This window comes from Vulpes lagopus, chromosome 4 (genome assembly GCF_018345385.1).
Source record: "Vulpes lagopus strain Blue_001 chromosome 4, ASM1834538v1, whole genome shotgun sequence".
Classification (NCBI taxonomy): Eukaryota; Metazoa; Chordata; class Mammalia; order Carnivora; family Canidae; genus Vulpes; species Vulpes lagopus.
In genome coordinates this window covers 58,578,389-58,600,382 of record NC_054827.1, presented here as the reverse complement: position 1 = coordinate 58,600,382, position 21,994 = coordinate 58,578,389, and the positions used below count along the sequence as shown (strand labels likewise).

Here is a 21,994-nt window from a genome sequence, read left to right as displayed (position 1 = left end):
CATCCCGTGCGTTCCCAGAGGCAGGATTCCCTGCACCCACAACCGTAGTTTAGCACAAAGCAGCTCCACTGCCCGCCCCGGTGCCCAAGCCCGCGTGTTTGTCCCCCGCCCCCGGCACCCCCGGCCCCTGGGCCTTCCGCTGTGTCTACAACTGTACCTCTTCCAGAATGTCCCATAAATGGGATCCTAGAGTATCAGCCTTTTCGGGTGGGCTTCTCGCCTCAGTGGCTCGCACCCCAGGCCGCTCCACAGCTTTTCCGAGCTCCCTCCTTGTTAGCGCCGAGTAACGTCCCCTTTCTGGATGGGCCACAGTGGGTCGATCATCCGCTCACCCAGCGAAGGGCATCCTGGTTGCTGGCGAGCTCCGGCGATCACGCATAGAGCTGCTGTGAACATCCACATCAGGTGCTCACGCGGGCACGGGGGTCGCCTCCTGGGGTAAAGGCCAAGGCGCGTGGCCGCAGGATCGCACGGTAAGAGGATGTTTAGCTCCGGGAGAACGGCCAGCCTGTCCTCTGGGTGCCCCCTCGGCATCCCCGCAGCAGTGAGTGCTCCTGCCCCTCCGCGTCCTCGCCAGCCCGGGGCGTCCTCGGGGCTCTGGGTCTGGGCCCTTCCGGTCCTTCATCTGCATTTCCCCGATGACACGTGACACAAAGCATCTCTGTATGCTTCACTTGTCCCGTGCACCTTCTTCAGCTCTTTTGCCCACTTTTTAATCGGGTGGTTTGTTTTCTTACTTGTTGCATTTTAAGATTCTCTGGACATTTCACTCTTATTTTTTTTAAGTCGGCTCCACACCCAACGTGAAGCCCCATGCAGGGCTTGAACTCACCACCCTCAGATCAAACCCTGAGTGGAGATTAAGAGTCAGACACTTCGCCAGCTGAGCCACCCAGACACCCCAGGAGTTCTTTCTGTATTTTAGGTCCAAGTCCTTTACAGAATTTTAAATTCTTAATTACATCCAACATAACCATGTTTTCTTCCACGGATCATGCCTTTGGGGTTGTACCTAAAAACTCATCAAGGTCACCTACATTACCTCGTAGGTTATCTTCTAGATGTATGATGCGTCTGCTCTGATGTGGAGGTCTGAGACCCATTTTGAGTTGATCTCACACATCTTGCATTAGCATCTATCTAGACATGGGGAGACGTGCAGGTGTCCCAGGACTGTTCCCTGAAGGCTGCCGTTGCTCCACTCGCTCTTCCGTCAGGGATCCGTTGCCTCTACTGGTGGAGGGTCCCCGTCTGGGCTCTCTACTCGGTTCCACGGATCCAGTCGCCTCGTCTTCCCCTACACCACACCGTTGATCACGGCACCTTTCCATGCGACCCTGAGGTCAGCGGGATCGGTCCTCCGACCCCCTTCTCTTTCTGCTGTACTACGTTACCCTACTCCGGGTCTTCCATCTCCGTGTGATGTCAGACTACGGGGGTTTGTAGATGTTCTTTATCCAGTTGACAAGGTTTCCGTTTGCAGAGTTTGCTCACTTGAATTCAAAAAATTATTTTTTTTTAAATCAAGAATGAGCGTTGGATTGGTCAATGGTTGTTCTGCATCAACCGACATGATCACATGATCTCTCTTCTCTAACCTGTTGATCTAGTAGATTTCAGTAACTTTTTTAAATGTTATACCAGCCTTGGCGCCTTGAATAAATCCACCCTGTGTGTGGTCGATTGTTCTTTTCATACAATGTTGGATTCAACCGGCTAATGATTGCTGAGGACTTACACGTCTCTACTCGTGAGAAATACTGGCCTGTGATCCTCCTTCCTTGTCGTTCCTTTATCTGGTTTTCATGTTACCGTGATACTGGACTCACAGAATGAGTTAGAAACTCCTACTTTCCGGAAGAGATTTTGGAGAACCGCTATAGTTTCTTCCCTAAATGTTCAGTGAAACATTCCTGTTCTTCCTCCAAACATGCTGTTTTGGAAGATTACTAGTTATTGATGCAATTTCTTGAATAGATATGGGCCTGTTAAGATTTTTTACTTCCCCCTTGTCAGAGTTTTGGTAGGTTGTGATTTTCGGGGCATTGGTCCATTTGATCTAAATCATCACACTTGTGGGCACAGAATTATTCCTTTTTTTTTTTTTGACAGAATTATTCCTAACATACCTTTTCATCCTTTTATTGCCCACTGGTTCAGTACAACTGGCCCGACTTTCATTTCTAATATTAGTAACTTTTTTTTTCTCATTTAGCGTAACTAGAGATTATCAACTTTATGGGTTTTTCAAACAGCCAGCTTTTAGTTTCATTGATTTCCTTTTTTAAAAAGATTGTATTTATTTATTTATTTATTTATTTATTTATTTATTATTTATTTATAGCATGAGTGGGAGGAGGGGCAGGGGCAGGGGCAGAGGCAGAGGGAGGATTTCAAGCAGACTCCACACTGAGCACAGAGCCTGATGCAGGGCTCGATCTCACTACCCTGAGATCATGCTCCCAGCTGAAATCGGGACTCAGACTCTTCACTGACTGAGCCACGCAGGTGCCCCATCATTGCTTTTCTTTAATACTTGCTTTCAATTTCATTAATTTGTGCTCCCCCCACCCCATGCTTATCAGAGGCTTATACTGTTCTTTCTGTAGTTTCCTAAAGTGGAAGCTTACATGGTTGATTTTGGATCGTTCCTCTTTTCTAATGTATGACTTCAACGACATAAATTTCCCCCTAAGAGCTGCTTTTGCTGCATCCCACAGACCTTGATAAACTGCATGTTCATTTAGTTCAAAACATTTTCAAAACTTCTAATATTTCTTCTTTGATTCATGTCATTTAGACAAGTGTTGCCTGATTTCCAAATATTCTGGGATTTTCCAATTCTCTTCCTATCAACAGATGTCTAGTTAAATTCCATTCTGTTCTGAGAACATACTTTACAAGATTTCAACTGTTTTAAAGTTGTTGAGGTATGTCTCGGAGCCCAGAATGTGCTCTATCTTGGTAAAAGCTCCACATGAGCTTGAGAAGAACGTGGGTTCTGCTGTTGTTGGATGAAGCTGTCTGCAGATGCCAATTCTATCTAGGTGCTTGATGATGCTGTTCACACTCCAACCACCTTTGCAGATGCACAGCCCATGGGATCTGCCAACTACTAAGAAGCGTGCTGCAGTCTCTAACTGTAAGAGTGGGTTCATCTAGTCCCCCTCATGGTTCCATCTGTGTTTTACTTTGTGTATTTTGACGCACTGTTGTTAGGTGCATGCATGTTGAAGACTGTTACATCCTCCTGGAGAACTGACTCCTTTATCATTCTGTAGTCTCCCTCCCTTTATGTGTCTGATAATTTTCCTTGACCTGAAGTTTGCTGCATCTGAAATTAAAATTGCTACTTGAATTTTGTTTTATTAGCGCTAGAACGGCATCTCCTTCTACATCCTCCATTTTTAAGGTATCTGTGTCTTTACATTTAAAAGGTATTTCTTGTGGCAGATACAGTTGGGTCTTGTGTTTTTGCCCACTCTGTCTCTTTTAATTGGCATATTTACATTCGCATCTAAAGTAATCATTGATATAGTCGGATTAGTACCTCTTGTATTTGTGACTGTTTTCCATTCATTGCATTTCTTTTTACATCTTCCTTTCTTTCCCTGCCTCTTTTTTAAGGGGCAACCTGAGGACTTTATTCACAGTTCTGCACTGGGGGAGGGGAACACTCCATGGTGCTGAGCTGGCAGGACTGGGGTGCAGCTGGTGGGGAGGGGGCAGGGCTGGTGAGGAGGGGATCAGTGGGGCAGGCAGGGCAGGGCCAGGGGAGGTCCCCAGGACAGGCCTCGTGCTGACTTTCCCTGGGAGACTGTCTGGAGAAAGCTGGCCCCTGAATGGACAGCCCACAGGCCACTGCCCTGACCCAGTGCTGTGCTGACTGGGGCTCAGAGCAGAATCTGCCCAGAATCTCAAAGAAGCTTGGGACAGAGCTGAGACCCAGTTCCTGAGCAGCAAAGCCCTGGACAGCACTCACCTTGGTCCCGGTCGTGGGTGCCAGCCCCACCGCAGCCATGTAGGTGCTCCCGATGGTCTTGATCTTCTCCAGGTCCTTGTAAAAGTCTTTGTCCATGAGCTTTGTTTAAAACACAAAAGTGTTAAATGTGATGTGACATCTGAGAGAAGCCACTGCAGGAGCAACCCCAGCACAGAAGAGTCTGTTCTGGGAAGCAGAGGGTCTCTTCAGTCGTGGGCACCAGACAAGGTCGAGGCCGATGTGAGGGGCGCCAGCAAGGGCGTGGGAAAGAGGTAGGGGACGGAGGCCAGCACCCACCACCAGAACTCAGTGCCTGCGGGCCCTTCTCCATGGCGAGGGTCAGTTTGGACCCCCAAGGGGACCGAATGAATGTGCTTCCTCCCAGCTCTGTGTGCGGGGAATGCGCCACATTCCAGGGCACCATTCAGGAGTGGTCCTCAGGGGACGGCCGGCACCCTCACCTCGTCAAAGTCAGCGATGATCTCATTCAGGAGGCGCAGACACTCCACGCCCATGTTGTTGCCATCCAGCTCGATGTAGAAGTCGTCAAAGTTGGGGATGGAGGCGAACATGACGCCCACCTGCGAGTAGGACTGGTAGTACAGGTCCTGGAGGCAAAGGTCAGGTCAGAGGCGTGCCAGGCAGCACGGTGGGCAGGTGAGGGGGCGGCAGGGAAGGACCGGGGCCTGCCGAGCTACCCCGCGAGCCGGAGGAACAGGACGCCCTGGAAGCTATGTACGGTCAGAGACGGCCAGCCTGAGCCTTGGCTCTGCACCTTTAGGATCTAAACCGCTGGCCGAGCCTCTTTATTTTGGAGTCAGCATTAGTGGGTCCCGCTCTGTGGGTGGTTGCAGAGCTCCACTCAGTAGGCCGCCGCGGTTAGGAAGCTCTGACCCCCCCCCCGGCTGGCCCGAGCATGGGTCCCCGGAAGCCCATTCTCCCCCATGCGGGGTGACAGGCGCTCTGCTCTCTCCTGGGACAAGGGCTTCCTTGCCCCTGGAGCCTCCTGAGGTCTGGCCCCCACCTGCTGCCCGGGGAGCTCACTCAGCCTCAGTGTGGCCCGGGCTCAGCAGCAGCCATGCTTTGCGATCTTAAGCAGAGAAGTGGGGGGCACGTCCCTCTGGGTGGGAGCTCCAGCCACAGGCCTGTGACCCCCGTCCGTCCTGGGGGCAGCTGCTCGGTGGGGCGGGAGCCGGGAGCAGGTGCTCACCATGTTCCGGGGGTTGGACATGAGGAAGTGCTGAGCGACGTGGGCCGGCAGGAGGTTGAAGAGAATCCTCTTGTTGTCCAGCTTCACCCTCTCCATGTCATCCCTCTCTTCCTCTGCCTGGGGGACAGACCCTCCGTCACCCACCGGCTTCTTCCCCTTGAATGGCCGCCTCTCCCAGACCAGGCTGAGCACGTCCCGCAGCCCCTTCCAGCCTGGCCCTGCATGGGCATCACCTGGTCTCTGCAGAACCAGCAGTCCAGCCAGGCTCCCACCTTGAGCTTTGATGGGGCTCCTCAGCCCTTCCCTCCCGGGTGGCATCTGACGCCCTGGACTGCCTTCCCCAGGCCTGCTGGGTCAGCTCAACCAGACCTCTGGCCCCTGACGTCTCCCCTTCGTATTTCTCTCTGCTGGCCCTGACCTGCTCCTCGGCGATGAACCCCACCTGCCTATGCTGCACCTGTCCCCTGGCTCTAAATGACATCCGCCTCACCACTGTTAGCGAGGGCCATGAATCACCTTTCCTACAGCACCCAGGTCTTTCCAATCATCCAAACTAAACTCCAAGGGTGCTGATCCCTGGTCTACAAGGCGCCTCTTCACCCCCCAGAGGGTGGGTGCCTCTTCTCCAGGCAGAGCGGCTACATCATTGTCACAGGGATCCAGAGGAGCCACAAATTTCTGGGTAAGTCCCCACCCTGATCAGCTGTAACCTCCACAGGACAGATAATGGGGGGCTCCACTCCATTTCTAAAGTACACTCCCCACCACCTTCTGGGACCCAGACACCTGTAGCAGCTCTGAGGCACGAGCCTGCTCCCAGGTCATGCTGCCCCCCAGGCAGCCCCTGATGTGCCCTAGAACATTCATGGGCACTGCCACTTGTGTCAGTCACTCAGGATGCCCACAGCCAGGCAGGCAGCTCCATTTCCTCTAGAATCTCCCCACTTCCAGCAGGATTCACATCCTGGGCACTGAGACAGGGAGACCTGTGGGGACCTGGGGTTGGGAACAGATGCAGCGCCACTGGAGCTCGGCTGGGCATAGGCTCATGGGAGCAGGGGGCGAAGGCCAATGGGGCCCCCTGGCTATGCTGCTGGGGAGGTGAAGGTCCTCTGAACCTCAGGGCCTTGCACAGAGTAATGAAACCATCATCCACAGCTCCGCTCCTGAGCTGAAGCAGCCAGAGGGCCATTGGTCATTCACTCTAGCTCCCAAACCTGGCCCCCAGCCTGACCTGAGAGGGGCCATTTGAGGAACATTTCAAGGGCTGCATCAGCTCTGTGGACACTGGCCTTTAGGGGTGCTAACAGTGGCAGAGCGATGCCTCGTCGGGAGCCTGCAGCCTGGTGATCAAAGCTGGGGCTTGGAGGCCCCACTCCGCACTTCCTGTCTTGCATCATGGCCAGGTGACATGCCCCATCTTCCTCATCATAAAGTGGATGGAAGGTCCTCAATTTTAGGGCCCTGCTCTTACTTATCAAGGCTTTGGAGCGTGTTTGCTACCTGCTAAGCCTGGAACCATCCGCTCCTATTAATTCAGTACAACATCTACCAGTTATAGTGAGAAGCAGTGACTCCCAGAGGCAGAGCTGCAGAAGCCCGGCCTGAGGAGGAAGATGAATGGACCATAGGGGAGGGCGCAGCCAGGATGAGGGGCCCAGTCAGCAGCCCTAGGCCTCCTCTGGGGGCTGTGCTGGGAAACCACCATGGGTGGTCCACTGGCCCATTAGTTATCAAGGAGCCTGGCGATGGGATGGGCTTCATCCTCCTCCTCGCAGCATGTAGTCAGGCAGCAGGGGGCACAGGAGAAGGAGCCCAGAAGCTACCAGACCTGGTGGAGATGGGCTAGGCTGTCCTCTGTGGAAGGGAGGCTGCAGCCATGGGAGAAATGGAGGCGTCAGAAGGAAGCCAGGAACCCCTCCTAGGAGCATGCAATTCATTACCTGTCAACGGGTGTGCAATGACTGACACAAAAGAAAGTTTTTTACGGGATAAGATAAAGACGAAGTAGATATTTTTAAGATGGCAGTTTTATTTGCTAATGGCACTAACCATTTTGCTCTCCCCAAAATACTGTCAGTGTTGAAGAAAGCAACGTAAGTGAATGCACTTCAACTTTGTAAAATAAAAGAATCTTGGTTTATCATTTTGTGATCAAAAACTTTAGTTCAAAATTCATTTTCTTTCCACTGACTTAGAATTCACTGACATCTATAGCAAATCAGGGTAGCAAAAACCGTTGTCTGTTTTTCAATCCATCCACAGATGCAAAGGTCTATGTTACATGACGGATAAATGTCCATCTTCTTACAAGTTAAGCAGCAGACGGACGCCTGGGTGGCTCAGTGGTTGAGCATCTGTCTTTGGCTCAGGGCATGATCCCGGAGTCCTGGGATCGAGTCTCACATCGGGCTCCCTGCAGGGGGGCTGCTTCTCTCTCTGCCTCTCTCTGTGTGTCTCTCATGAATAAATAAATAAATAAAATCTTAGAAAAAAAACAAGCTAAGTAGAAGAAGTTGTAATATATTTAACAAATCAGAGGAACACCCAGTGAAATTCTCTTTTTTGTAAGATTTTCCTAACCAGCCAGGAAACTCTAAGTGTTGGTGAGAAGGAGCTGGTGTAGCTGACACACACTATTCCTGCCAGCACATGAGAGATAAAACCAACACCCATTCTCAAGCTGTTCCCCCTGCAGCAGAGCTTCTTTCAAAAGACATTTCCCTTCTCATACATCAAAATCCGACCCTGGACATTAAGGGACAGAATGTGGGAGCTGACATCTCAGAAAGTACTTCCCAGGGTACACTTACAGTTACGTGGAACCCGAAGAGGGGCTCGCAGGCTGGGGCCACTGTCTCTCCATCAGTCGAACAGAACAAAACAGCACAACCTGATGGGTCCCAGATCTGCTGGCACAGTGACCAGTGGGCTAGATGTGCTGTGACTATCACCATGACTCCCATAAAATGCTGCAAAGATTTCTAATTTAACCAACCAGACCAGCACACCCCTCCTAGTGCCTGGAATGAAGGACATGCTCACTCAAAATGAACAGCCGGTCATGCTCTTTCTGGAAAGTGACATCCCTGCATCCTCCTGGAAGTGACATCTGGCTGGAGGCAGATGGTCACTGCCAGCTCATTCCTCAAATAGTAGGAGAGGCATTTCTTAATTTCCAGAGCACTCACTATGAACAGAGCTGCTGATGCTGCACTAGCATCCTCCGGAGAAAAGAACCAACAGAATATATGCAGACACAGGAAGAGATTACCAGGACGTGGCTCACAAGATCACGGAGCTGAGCAGTTCCACCTTCTGCTGTCTGCAAGCCGGATGCCCAGGAAAACAAGTGGTGGTTCCTGTCCAAGCCCAAAGGCCTGAGGACCAGGAGAAACAAGGGCAGAAGACCAATGTCCCAGCTCAACCGTGCAGGAGGAGGTGCTGGAATCCAGCTCTGCCTTTTTGTTCTATTCAGGCCTCAACTTGAACTTATCTAGGTCCCAAAAAAGGGATCAAAATGATATTTATGGCATAAAGAAATACTTAGCACCCAGAAACTAAAATTCACAATTCATAACATCTAACTAAAAATTAGCAGACAGGGAAGCAGAAAACTATAGCTCATAACTAAGAGTTGACAACTATCAGTTGACATCGACCTATAGGCGTACAGTCGGTGGTCTGAGTTAAACAATTTGTTCAAAAAACTGGAGGAAGGGTGCCTGGGTGGCTCAGTGGTTGGCTTTCTCCCTTTGGCTCAGGTTGTGATCCCAGGGTCCTGGGATCAAGTCCCCCATCAGATTCCCTGCAGGGAGCCTACCTCTCCCTCTGCCTGTCTCTCTTGTGAATAAATAAAATCTTAAAAAAAAAAAGCTGGAGGAAACATGGTAAGTAGATACAGAGGAGATGTGAAAGAGACCCAAATCTACATTCTAAAAATGAAAACTACAAAATCTGAGATGGGAAATGCACAGACGGGATTAGCAAAAGTAATATTAGGTGCTGCGGCAGAAATGAGGATAAACGTGAAAAGCACCAAATGTGGAAGGCACTGAGAAGAGGGAGGAACAGAGTGTGCCCAGAGCATGAGAGAGGTGTGGGACACTGTCCAAATGCCTAATGCACACACAGGCAAGGCCCTTGAAGGACAGAGACAGAAAAACATCAGAAGAAATAAGGGATGAAATTTTTCCAAATTTACTGAAATCTATAAACGCACAGATCCAAGATGCTCCACAAACCTCAAGCAAAAAATGACATCAGGGTACATCACAATCAAGCCACTTAAAACCAGGAATAAAGAGAAAATCTTCCAAAGCCACCAGATACAAGGACACATTTACTCACAGAAAGATGGTGGTTGATGAATCGCTGGAAGCAATACCAGACAAGAGACAAGAGAATATCTTTAGAATGTGAAAGGGAAAAGGATCGTCAACCTACAGACCTATAGCAGACTTATCTTTCAATCATGAAGGCAAAATAAAGATGTTTCCAGACACATGAGAGTTGGAAGAATGAATTGCCAACAGACCTGCAAGAAATGTTAAAAGTGATCCGTCAGGAAGAAGGCAGGTACCAGATGGAAACCTAGATCTTCACCAAAGAATGACAAGCACCAGAATTCACAACTCTGTGGATACATAAAAATACCACTTCTTCTCATAAAATATCCTTAAAATACAATTAAATAAATTTATGGTGGAAAATATATTTTGGAGATTATTATATATTTCCAAATAAGATCTATGACGTCAGTACCAAAAACCTAGGATGGGAGAAAGATGTGTGCTGTTGTAGGTAGAATAACATCCACCAAAGAGAGACAATAATAAGTATTCACTGAAATAATACCACAGGGGATGGGGGGGTGCTAAGATGGTGGAACAGGAGGAGGGCCCCATGCTTGCCTCGTCCCTCAAACACAGCTAGATATGTATCAACTCATGCTGAACACCCAAGAAGTCAATCTAGGACTGACAACAAACTGCACAAGAGGGAGAGAAAAGGCCACATCATGGATGGTAGAAGGTGGGGAGACGTGGTTTGGGGAGAAACAGATTGTGGGCACTGCAGTGGGGAAAGAACCCTGGTCACAGAGTCAGGCAACAGACAGACGGGGGTGGGGGGTGGGCACACAGGCCTATGCACAGGAACAATTCCCCAAAGCCAATGATGGGGAAAACAAGAGAGGCTGATTTTCACAAGATTTTACAACTGGCGGGATTCAAAGACTGGAGTTCTAGAGGTCCACAGTGTGGCCCGTATGGAGCCCCGTGGGCACTGCAGTGAGCACCCCTATGGAGAAGGAAGGTGCAGAGCCCGGGAGTGGAGGGCACAATTGGAGAATCCCCTAGGACACACTGGGAAAGACAGTTCCCCCTTCTTGGAGCACATCTGGGAGAAGTGTCACTGCTTCTCTAGGGACAAAAGACTTGCAAGCATCAGTCCTCTCCCCAACCCGTCAGCATAAACTAACTTCAGTAAGCAGCACAGCACCAGCACTGGCAGCCTAAACCAAGCCCTGCCCCCTGTGCTGCAGGCGCTGCTTTTCCTGGGCGAGTGAGCCTGAGAAGCAGAACAGTGGGTCCCTCCCCAAGAAAACCAGCACAAACCCCCTGCACACACCACATCTAAAGACCACAGAATGCCGCAAAGCTTCAGCTCTAGTGCAAACAGGATCTAGCCTCTTTTAACAAGCAGACCAGAGCACACCTAGTTAAAACTTGCCACATGCTGGACAAGGTCCAAACACTGCCCACTGCAGGCAAGGAGACACTCCGCAGACAACTGGCATGAAGGATGCAGCCGCCAGAACACCGCAGCACAGTGCACACAGCACACACCAGGACACTTCCGGAATCCCAGGCCCTGGACATTGTATGACCTCTTCTTCATAAAGCCACTACTCTCAGGAGCAGGAAACATACCAGGCTTTCCTAACACATAGAAAACAGAGACTGAGACAAAATGCCAAAACGGAGGAATTCATCCCAAATGAAACAAGGAAAGGTCACAGCCAGGGATCTAATCAAAGCAGATGTAAGTACTGATCCAGAATTTAAAGCAACAATCATAAGGATATTAGCTAGGCTTGAGAAAAGCGTAGAGGACACCAGAGAGTCTCTTACTGCAGAGATCAAAGACCTAAAACCTAGCCATGCCAAAATAAAAAATTATAGCCGAAAACTTCCCTAATTTAGGGAAGGAAACAGACACGCAAATCCAGGAGAAACAGAGAACTTCCATCAAAATCAGCAAAAGCAGGCCAAAACCAAGACACACTGTAGACAGAGACAAAACACAGAGACAAAGAAAAAATCTTAAGAGCAGCAAGAGAAAAGAAGTCCCTAATCTATAAGGGAAGACAAATCAGATTAGCAGCAGATCTCTCCCCAGAAACTTAGCGGACCAGAAGAGAGCGGCATGATATACTCGATGTGCTGAAAGGGAAAAATCTACAGCCAAAAGGATACTCTATCCAGCAAAGCTGTCATTAAGAATAGGAGAGCCAAAAAAAAAAAAAAAAGAAAGAAAAAGAAAAGAAAAAAAAATAGGAGAGACAGAGTTTCCCAGACAAACAGAAACTAAAGTAGTTTGTGACCACTAAACCCGCTGGGCAAGAAATATTAAAGGGGACTCTCAGTGGGAACGACCAAAAGTGACAAAGACTAAAAAGGAACAGAGTAAAGTCTCTGTAAACAAGACTTGACAGGTAATATACTGGCACTAAACTTATATCTATCAATAATTATTCTGAATGCAAGTGGACTAAATGTTCCAACCAAAATACACAGGGTATCAGAAGGGATTTTAAAAAGACCCATTGATATGTTGCCTATAAGAGCCTTATTTTGGACCTAAAGACACCTGCAGATTGAAAGCAAGAGGATGGAGAACCATTGGACATCAAAAGAAAGCTGGTGTAGCCATCCTTACATCAGACAAACTAGATTTTATTTTTTTTTAAGATTTTATTTATTTATTCATGAGAGACAGACAGAGAGAGAGAGAGAGAATGAGAGAGGCAGAGACACAGGCAGAGAGAGAAGCAGGCCCCACGCAGGAAGCCTGATGTGACTTGACCCTGGGTCTCCGATCACGCCCTGGGCCAAAGGCAGGCGCTAAACCACTGAGCCACCCAGGCTGCCCAGACAAACTAGATTTTAAACCAAAGACTGTAACCGGAGATGAAGAAGGACACCATATCATAATAAAGGGGTCTATCCATCAAGAAGATCTACAATTGTAAGTAGTCATGATCCCAAGTTGGGGGCACTTAGATATATAAATCAATTAATAACAAACATGGAGGAACTCATTGATAATAATACAAAAATAGTAGGGGCCTTCAACACCCCATTCACAGCAATGGACAGATTATCTCAGCAGAAAATCAACAAGGAAACAATGGCTTTGACTGACACACTGGATCAGACGGACTTCACAAATTCATTCAGAACATTCCATCCTACAGCAGCAGAATACACATTCTTTTCGAGTGCCCATGGAACATTCTCCGGAATAGATCACGTCACAAATCAGGCCTCAATGAGTACAAAAAGACTGAGATCATACCATGAATATTTTCTGACCACAACATTATGAAACTTGAAGTCAACCACAAGAAAAATTTGGAAAGAACACAAATATATGGAGGTTGAAGAACATCCTACTAAAGAACGAACAGGTTAACCAGGAAATAAAAGATAAAATAAAAAATACATGGAAACAAATGAAATGAAAACACAACAGTCCAAACCTTTGGGATGCAGCAAAGGCAGTTGTAAGAGCGAAGTATGTGGCAATGCAGGCCTTCCTCAAGAATCAAGAAATTTTTCAAATACACAATCTAACTTTACACATAAAGGAACTAGAAAAGGAACAGCAAATAAAAACCTAATGCCTCAAAAAAACAAAACAAAACAAAAAGCTAATGCCTCCAGAAGAGGGGAAATAATAAAGATTAGAACAGAAATAAATGATTCAGAAACAAAACCAGTAGAACAGATCAATGAAACCAGAAGCTGATTCTTTGAAAGAACTAATAAAAGTGATGAACCCTATGGCAGACTTATCAAAAAGAAAAAAGGGCTCAAAGAAATAAAATCACAAATCAGGGAGGAGAAATAACCACCGACATCACAGAAAAGCAATTAAAAGAGAATATTATGAAAATTATATGCCAATAAATTGGGCAATCTGGAAGAAATGGATAAATTCCTATAAACATATAAACTATCAAAAGTGAAACAGGAAGAAATAGAAAACTTGAACAGACCCATAACCAGCAAAGGATTGAATCAGTCATCAAATATCTTCCAAAAAACAAGTCTAGGGCCAAATGGCTTCTCAGGGGAATTATACCAGACATTTAAAGAAGAGTTGATACCTATTCTCAAGTTGTTCCAAAACATAGAAATGGAAGGAAAATCTCCAAACTCCTTCCACAAGGTTCACATTACCTTGATCCCAAAACCAAGGACTCTAGTAAAAAAGAGATCTATGGGCCAAAATCCCTGATGAACATGGATGTAAAAACAAGATACTGGCAAATCCAATCAATAGTATATTAAAAGAATCATTCACCACAATTGAGCGGGATTTATTCCTGGCTTGCAATTGCAAGAGTGGCTCAATATTTGCAAATCCATCAGTGTGATACAGCCCATTAATAAGGAAAGGATAAGAGCCATATGATCCTCTCAACAGACACAGAAAAAGCATTTGACAAAATACAGCATCCTTTCCTGAAAAAAACCCTCAACAAAATAGAGACAGAGGGAACACACCTCAACGTCATAAAAGCCATATACAAAAAAACCCCACAGTTAATATCATCCTCAATGAGGAGGAGAGCTTCTCCTCTACAGGCAGGAACAAGACAGGGATGTCCACTCCCACCACTGATATTCAACATAGTCCTGGAAGTCCTGGCCTCAGCAATCAGACAACAAAAAGAAACAAAACCGGTAAGGAAGAAGTCAAATTTTCACTATTTACAGAAGGCATGATACTTTATGTAGAAAACCCAAAAGAGTCCACCAAAAAACTGCTAGAACTGATACACAAATTCAGGAAAGCACAGGATACAATGTCAATGTACAGAAATCTGTTGTATTTTTGTACACCAGTAATGCAGCAGAAAGAGAAATCAAGGAATTGATTCCACTTACGATTGTGCCAAAAAACATATGATACCCAGCAATAAACCTAACCAGAGAGGCAAAAGATCTATACTCTTAAAGCTATAGAACACTCATGAAAGAAATTGAAGCGAACACAAAAGAATGGAAAAAATTCCATGCTCATGGATTTGAAGAACACATATGGTTAAAATATCTATACTACCCAAAGCAATCCACACAAGTAATGTAATTCGTATCAAAATACCACCAGCACTTTTCACAGAGCCAGAAAAAACAATCCCCAAATTTGTATGGAATCACAAAAAAACCCAAATAGCTAGAGCAATCTTGAAAAAGAAAGCAAAGTGGGAGGCATCACAATTCTGGACTTCAAGCTGTATTACAAAGCTGTGATCAAGACACTATGGTACTGGCACAAAAATAAACACATAGATCAGCGGAACAGAATAGAGAGCCCAGAAATGGATACTCAACTCTATGGTCAACTGATCCTTAACAAAGCAAGAGACAATATCCGATGGATAAAAGACTGTCTCTTCAACAAATGGTGTAAGGAAAACTGGACAGCCCCATGCAGAAGAATGAAACCAGACCACTTTCTTACATTCTACAGGCCAAAATTAATTTAGTCAAAATAAATTTGAAACCATAAAAATCCCAGAGGAGACACAGAGTAACCTCCCTGATATTGGCCATAGTAATTTCTTCCTAGACGTGTCTCCAGAGGAAAGGGAAACAAAGCTAAAAGTGAACAATTGGGACCTCATCAAGATAAAAATCTTCTGCACAGTGAAGGAAACAATGAAACTAAAGGCAGCCTACAGAATGGGACAAGATGTTTACAAATGACATACTTGATAAAGGGTTAGTATCCAAAACCTATAGAGAACTTATCCAACTCAACACCCAAAAAACAAATAGTCCAGCTAGGAAATAGGCAGAAGACACGAATAGACATTTTTCCAAATAAGCCATACAGATGGCCAACAGACACATGGAAAGATATTCAACATCACTCATCATCAAGGAAATACAAATCAGGGATCCCTGGGTGGCACAGCGGTTTGGCACCTGCTTTTGGCCCAGGGCGCAATCCTGGAGACCCGGGATCGAATCCCACATTGGGCTCCCAGTGCATGGAGCCTGCTGCTCCCTCTGCCTATGTCTCTGCCTCTCTCTCTTTCTCTCTCTGTGACTATCATAAATAAATAAAAATTTAAAAAAATTTAAAAAAAGGAAATACAAATCAAACCATGATGAGACATCATCTCACACCTGTCAGAATGGCCAAACTTTACAACACAAGAAGCAACAAGTGTTGGTGAAGATGTAGAGAAAGGGAAACCCTCTTTCATTGCTGGTGGGAATGAAAAGTGGTACAGCCACTCTGGAAAACAGTATGGAGTTTCCTCAAAGAGTTAAAATAGAACTACCCTAAGATCCAGTAATTGCACTACTATGTATTTACCCAAAAGATACAAAAATACTAATTCGAAGGGGTACATGCCCCCTGATGTTTATAGTAGCATTATCAACAATAGCCAAACTATCAAGAGAGCCTAAAAGTTTATCAACGTTCATGGATAAAGATGTGTTCTCACCCCAGTGAGAATGGTGAAAATTTACAAGAAAGGAAACAACACATGTTGGAGAAGATGTAGAGAAAGGGGGACCCTCTTGCACTGTTGGTAGGAACGTGAACTGGTGCAGCCACTCTGGAAAACTGTGTGGAGGCTCCTTAAGAAGTTAAAAATAGAGCTACCCTACAGCCCAGCAAGTGCACTGATGGGGATTTACCCCAAAGATACAGATGCAGTGAAACGGTGGGACACCTGCACCCCAATGTTTATAGCAGCAATGTCCACAATAGCCACACTGTGGAAGAAGCCGAGATGTCCTTCAACAGATGAATGGATAAAGATGCGGTCTATGTATACAATGGAATATTACTCTGCCATCAGAAAGGACAAAAACCCACCATTTGCTTCCATGTGGATGGAACTGGAAGGTATTATGCTGAGTGAAAAAGTCAATTGGAGAAGGACAATAATCATATGGTTTCACTCATATGTGGAATATAAGGAATAGTGAAAGGGATTATAAGGGAAAGGAGGGGCACTGAGCGGGAAAAATTAGAGAGGGAGACAAACCATGAGAGACTCCTAACTCTGGGAAAGAAACAAAGGGTTGCAGAAGGGGAGGTGGGTGGCGGGATGGGGTAACTGGGTGACTGAGGAGGGCACTTGATTGGACGACCACTGGATGTTACACTATATGGTGGAAAATTGAATTTTAATAAAAACAAATGTAAAAACAAAAACAAAAAAAGATGTAGTCTATATATATATATGATGGAATACTACTTGGCCATCAAAAAGAATGAAATCTTGCCACTTGCAACATCCTGGTTGGAGCTAGAGCGTATTATGCTAAGTGAAATAAGTCAGTCAGAGAAAGACAAACACCATATAATTTCACTTATGTATGGAATTTAAGAAATGAAACAGATGAACACATGCAGAGAAAAGAGAGAGAGGCAAACCAGGAAACAGATTCTTAACTACAGAGAATACGCTGAGGGTTGCTGAGGGGAGGGGAGAGTGGGAGTGGGTATTAAGGAGGGCACCTGTGATGAGCACTGAGCAGTATGTGAAAGTGATGGATCACTAAATTCTACCCTTGAAACTAATAATAGCTATATGTTAACCATCGAATTTATATAAAAGCTTGAAACCTAAAAGGAATAATAATACAACAAAGAATGCAGCTAATAAAAAGAGGAAGGGAAAACGAGGAGGGAGAGCAAGAGAGACAAATTATTACTGTTAATAGAGTAATCAATGGAATAATAAATACTGTTTTATATTTTAATAGAATAACAAAAATATTTAATCCAAAGCAGGCAGAAAAAGAGGGAAAATGCCACAAAGAACAGATGGGCAGACGTGACAAATAGGAGACAGCAAGATAAAAGTTTCAAATCCAATGCATCAATAATCATATTAATTATAAATGGTCTGAACAGCTCAATTTAAAAAGCAGAGATTTATAAGTTGGATAAGAAGGCAAGGTCCAATCATATGTTGGTCCAACTGTTTTTTGCTTATGAGAAACCCACCTTAAGTAAAAATGTATAGATAAGTTAAAAGTAAAATGATAGAAAAATTTATAAAGGGAGCTGGATTACCTATACAATATCATGTAAAGTATACTGCAGAGCCAAGCACATTACCTGGGAAAAGCAGCTCTTTCCATAGTGATAAAGGGGACAAAGGTTCCAACTTACCAAGAGGACAGCCTCATCCTAAACATTTATTATGAACCTAATAATGAATTGCCAAAATACATGAAGGAAAAATTGGTAGAACCGCACAAAATTCTGTCCACAGGTACAACAGGAGATTTCAATATCATTCTCTCAAAAATTGGTAGAATATCTGGGCATAAAGTCCATTAGGGCATAGAAGACCTATGAGCATCCTCGGCCAGGGTGGCCTCATTGGCATTCATGAAACACACCGTCGAAAAAATAAAAAATAAAAAAATAAAAATAAAAATAAATTTTAAAAAACCACACCATCCAACAGCCACAAAATGAAACATGGATGATAGAGTTCGCAAAAATGAGTTCAGGAGCTTAACCGAGCCAGCCACGTGCCCCTCTTTCTCAAGAAATCTAAAAGAATTCAAGGCATAATCTCTGACCACAGTATAACTAAGGAGAAGTCAGTAACAGAAAGATCCCTGAGCAATCTTCAACAAAAGAATGTATGTCTTCATAACTCTTTGCTGAGGAAGAAGAAAGAAGAAAGAAGAAAGAAGAAAGAAGAAAGAAGAAAGAAGAAGAAGAAGAAGAAGAAGAAGAAGAAGAAGAAGAAGAAGAAGAAGAAGAAGAAGAAGAATAACAACAACAACAACAGCAGCAACAACAACAAAAAAGATCTTTGAGCCAAAGGAAAATGAAATGACATTTAATGTCAAAATTTGTGAATTAAGCAGCACTTGGAGGAAAATGTATAATAAAACCCCTGAGTTAGAGAAAGTACAAATCATCTTGAGAAACTAGAGAATATGAGTAAATTAACCCCAAAGTTACCAGAAGAAAATAAAGATCAGAGTAGAACAGTGAAATTGGAAACTCAAAATAACAGAGAAAGATCAGTAAGACCAAAAGCTATTTCTTGAGATCAATAAAATGTATCAACTTCTAGTCACATTGATCAAAAAAAAAAAAAAAGAGTCTACACAATCCTACATCAGGAGAGAGGGGATGTCACCACAAATCTGACAAATGGTAAAGTGGGTAAGAAGGGAATAGTAAAAACAAGTTTGTGATAATCGAATGAACAACGTTCAGGGAATGACATAAATTCCCAAAGCTACCTCAAAAAAGAAAAAAAAAAGGAAAGTCTTATGGCCCTTTATCTTTAGAGAAGTTCATTTTAGTTCAAACCTTCCTACTCTAAAGACAGACATACAAATCCAAGTCGAAGGCTTCACTTCCCAAAACGTCTGAGGAAGAAATGGTACCAATTCTACAAACTCTTCCAGAAACCCGCAAAGGAAGGAACAGGTCCCCCCTGGTGAGGCCTGCTTCGCTCTGACCTCAAAGCCTTGTCTGGCCTAGAAAATGGGAGAACGACCTATATGTTGGCAAACTGAACACCAATAGGAAATAGATTTACAAAAATAAATAAATAAATAAATATAATTAGTTAATTAATTAATTAAAGAAAAGACAATGAGAGAACCACATTATTCATGAGCCCCGACGCAAATCCCCTCACCACGTTTTGGCAAAGCGAATCCAACAACGCACAGAACCGTTCCCGCGTGACAGCAGGCCCCCGCCGGGCCACCTTCCCCCCGAGTGCCGCCAACACGGCGCCACCACCGATGGGAATCACCCTCCCGAGAGGCATTCCCCGTGCAGGAACAAGCTGCCCTACTATCACCCACACTGAGGTCGGCACCCGACGGCCTGCGGAACCCACAGGAAACACGGCTCAGGCACACAGGCATTGCGGTGGCCACAGACGAGGAGGAGGCTCAAGCATGCAGGCTCCTGGGACCACCCGGGGTCCGTAAATAATTAGCCCCCAGGCCTGGCCTGACCGTTCCACAACGGCATGAGACACTGTGATGTCTGCGTGACAGGCTTATGGACCCACAGAGCAAACAGCCAAAGTCAAGAAATGTCCTTGTTTTGCTGGGTTTACAGGAAGGTGAGGTGGCCTTTCCCATTACACCTCCTTGGGAAAATATGTCAGTGTGTCGCACGTAGGCACCCCTTCCCAGTGACACGTGGAGGGTCTCTCTGCCACTGAGCTCCCCGGAAAACTCACCTAGAGGTGGGGGCCCGGGGTATTGCCAGTGGGGAACCCCAGGGCAGGCCCAATCACTGGGCTTACACCATCTAAAGGGACACCGAGAAGAGCGCCTGCCAACCCAGGCGGGGCACCGCAGCCTCTGACTGTGCCGCTGGCCGCACGGCAGGTGCCTGGTGAACAAGCCGGAAGCCAGATGCGCACACCCCAGGCCAACCCGGCTCTCCAGCGCACCCTGACTGCTCTCCTCAAGCTGAGTAGCTAATCACAACTAAAGACCTGAAACCAGATGGGCCAGCTGACCGTGGGGTGGGCACCTCTTAGGGACCAGCCAGCCCGGTCCCCCTGGACAGCCATCCGCAGCCAGACAAGAGTCCCTTGAGTCCCCTGGCACAGCCCACGAGAGACGCTGTGCTCCGTCACCTGGTGAGGCTGTGGCAAACAGCAGCAGTCGGGTCTCCCTTCTGGGAGCCCTCGTATGCGGCCATCTGTCTGGCATCGGCTCCGACCTGAGACCTCTGGGCTTGGCCATGGTGGAGCATCAGCAGGCCAGGGGAGAACGTGGCTGGGCCCCTCCTGGCACGGTACAGAGGGCCAGCCGGGTCCCTTGGCTGAAAGCTGTGAGTCTTGTCTGGTGGCCTGCCTCGGGGCGCCTGCAGTGGCCCTAGACCCGCCCATCTCAGGTGAGCCGATGGTCCTACCCCTGACCCACCCAATCCAGGCTGTGGTCGGGCCCTCACATGGGATGACGGTGGCAGCTCAAGTCGCTTGTGGGACAGAGCCAGCATCGGGTGCGTTCCCCGGTCTGCAGGGAGACTCCAGCCAACACTGTACACCCGCCCCCCAGGGCGTCCCAGCCCCTTGGACAGGGGTCCAGAGGGCTCAGCATTCCAGGGCCTCTGCCCACCCAGAACCCAGAATCCAGTTGCACGGTGAAGACGGCACCGGGCAGCGAGCCCCTCAGATAAGGGGTCTCCCCAGGACTCGGGGGCGTGGGCTGCCCAGAGTAGACACGGGATGGGCAATGAGCAGTGAGCAGAAGCACATCCACGGGGATGGGGCAGCAGGCGTAGGGAGTGACCGCTGCTGGGGACAGGGCTCTCTGGGAACGTGAAGATGCTCTAACACTGACCATTGCGACGGCGGCCCAAGTCGGTAAATACACTGGAAACCACCGAACTTCATACTTTACAGGAATGGGGCGTGAAGAGCGTGGTTTTAACCTCAGTGCGGTTACGCAGAAAAGAGTAATTAGGCTACGTTGTTCCCCGGCATACGGACGTGTGTGCAGACCCCCTATGTACTCGGGTACGCACACGCGCATGCACACAGGGCTTCCCTCCTCTGTCTACCCGGAGGAATGGAATCACCCTTCATGGTCCCGAACACGCATCCAGCCCGTACATCCTTAGTGGGGACCTGTCTTTCCCAGGTTAACAAAACCAGAGTAAAGGTATCAGACTGGCCTCCTGCAGGTGGAGCGTCCCAAGAGATGAACAAGGCAGCGTCCGAGGCCGCCCAGCCACACCGAGCGCTTACTGCATGCCAGGCCCACCGCCAAGCCCGTCCTGGTGGGGAACTAGTCACTGTATCCTCACCCAGGCTGGAAGGTTTTGTGTCACCTGGACCGGGCCACAGGGCGCCCACACGGCCACCAAACATCACTTCCAGGTGTCCGTGCTGGTCTCTGCAGCCCATGGTCTTCTTCAGCGAGGGCAACCTCACCCCCCAATCCTCTGGGCTCCACCTGTCTGGCATCGAACACTGGCTCTCCCTGCACTCTGGCCCCCAGGGGGGCCCCAGGCTGGACATAGCACTCCCAGGATGAGGTGACTGCCCCCCTGCTCCAGACACCATTCAGACCCCGGCTCCTCCCTGCTGGGCCATGTATCAGCCGCCCGGACCCGAGCACCTCACATCGCTGCCCTGCTCCCCACCTGCAGGCCCATGCCCTGGGCAGGGCTGCCATGAAGACCAGACACCATTAAATGCCTCGGATGCTAGAGAGCGGCTTCATAATACATCAGGATTAGAAAAAACTCCTGAGAGCTCGCATCCACCGTCTCTGTTCTAGGGCATGCCCCTGCCCACTTCTAGCCGGGGAAGCCAAGGGAGGCCCTCCACTCAGGGTCCAGACGTCTGCAAGTTGCACGGGTGGACTTGCCCAGCAAGCCGGATGGCCTCCCCATCCGGAGGTGAGGGACACAGCAGGGGACGAGGGGGGCCCCTCGCGCATGCCCAGCTGGCCCAGACGTGCACTGGTGTGCTGGTCGCCTGGCAGGTGCACAGCCCATGCCTCCGGTTGTCATCCCCTCCCTCCCCG

General features: G+C 47.4%; 1 protein-coding gene across 1 annotated transcript in view; it reads right to left on the bottom strand.

Moving 5' to 3' along the window:
• The window catches only part of ADCY1 (adenylate cyclase 1), a 100,698-nt gene that overhangs the window by 8,303 nt on the left and 70,401 nt on the right, over positions 1–21,994 (bottom strand). The window contains exons 15-17 of the mRNA XM_041753714.1: positions 5,193–5,309; positions 4,444–4,590; positions 3,983–4,081 (exon numbers count right to left, since the gene is read on the bottom strand). Of these exons, the coding sequence (XP_041609648.1) occupies positions 3,983–4,081; positions 4,444–4,590; positions 5,193–5,309 (363 nt within the window). The remainder of the gene's footprint in view (positions 1–3,982; positions 4,082–4,443; positions 4,591–5,192; positions 5,310–21,994) is intronic.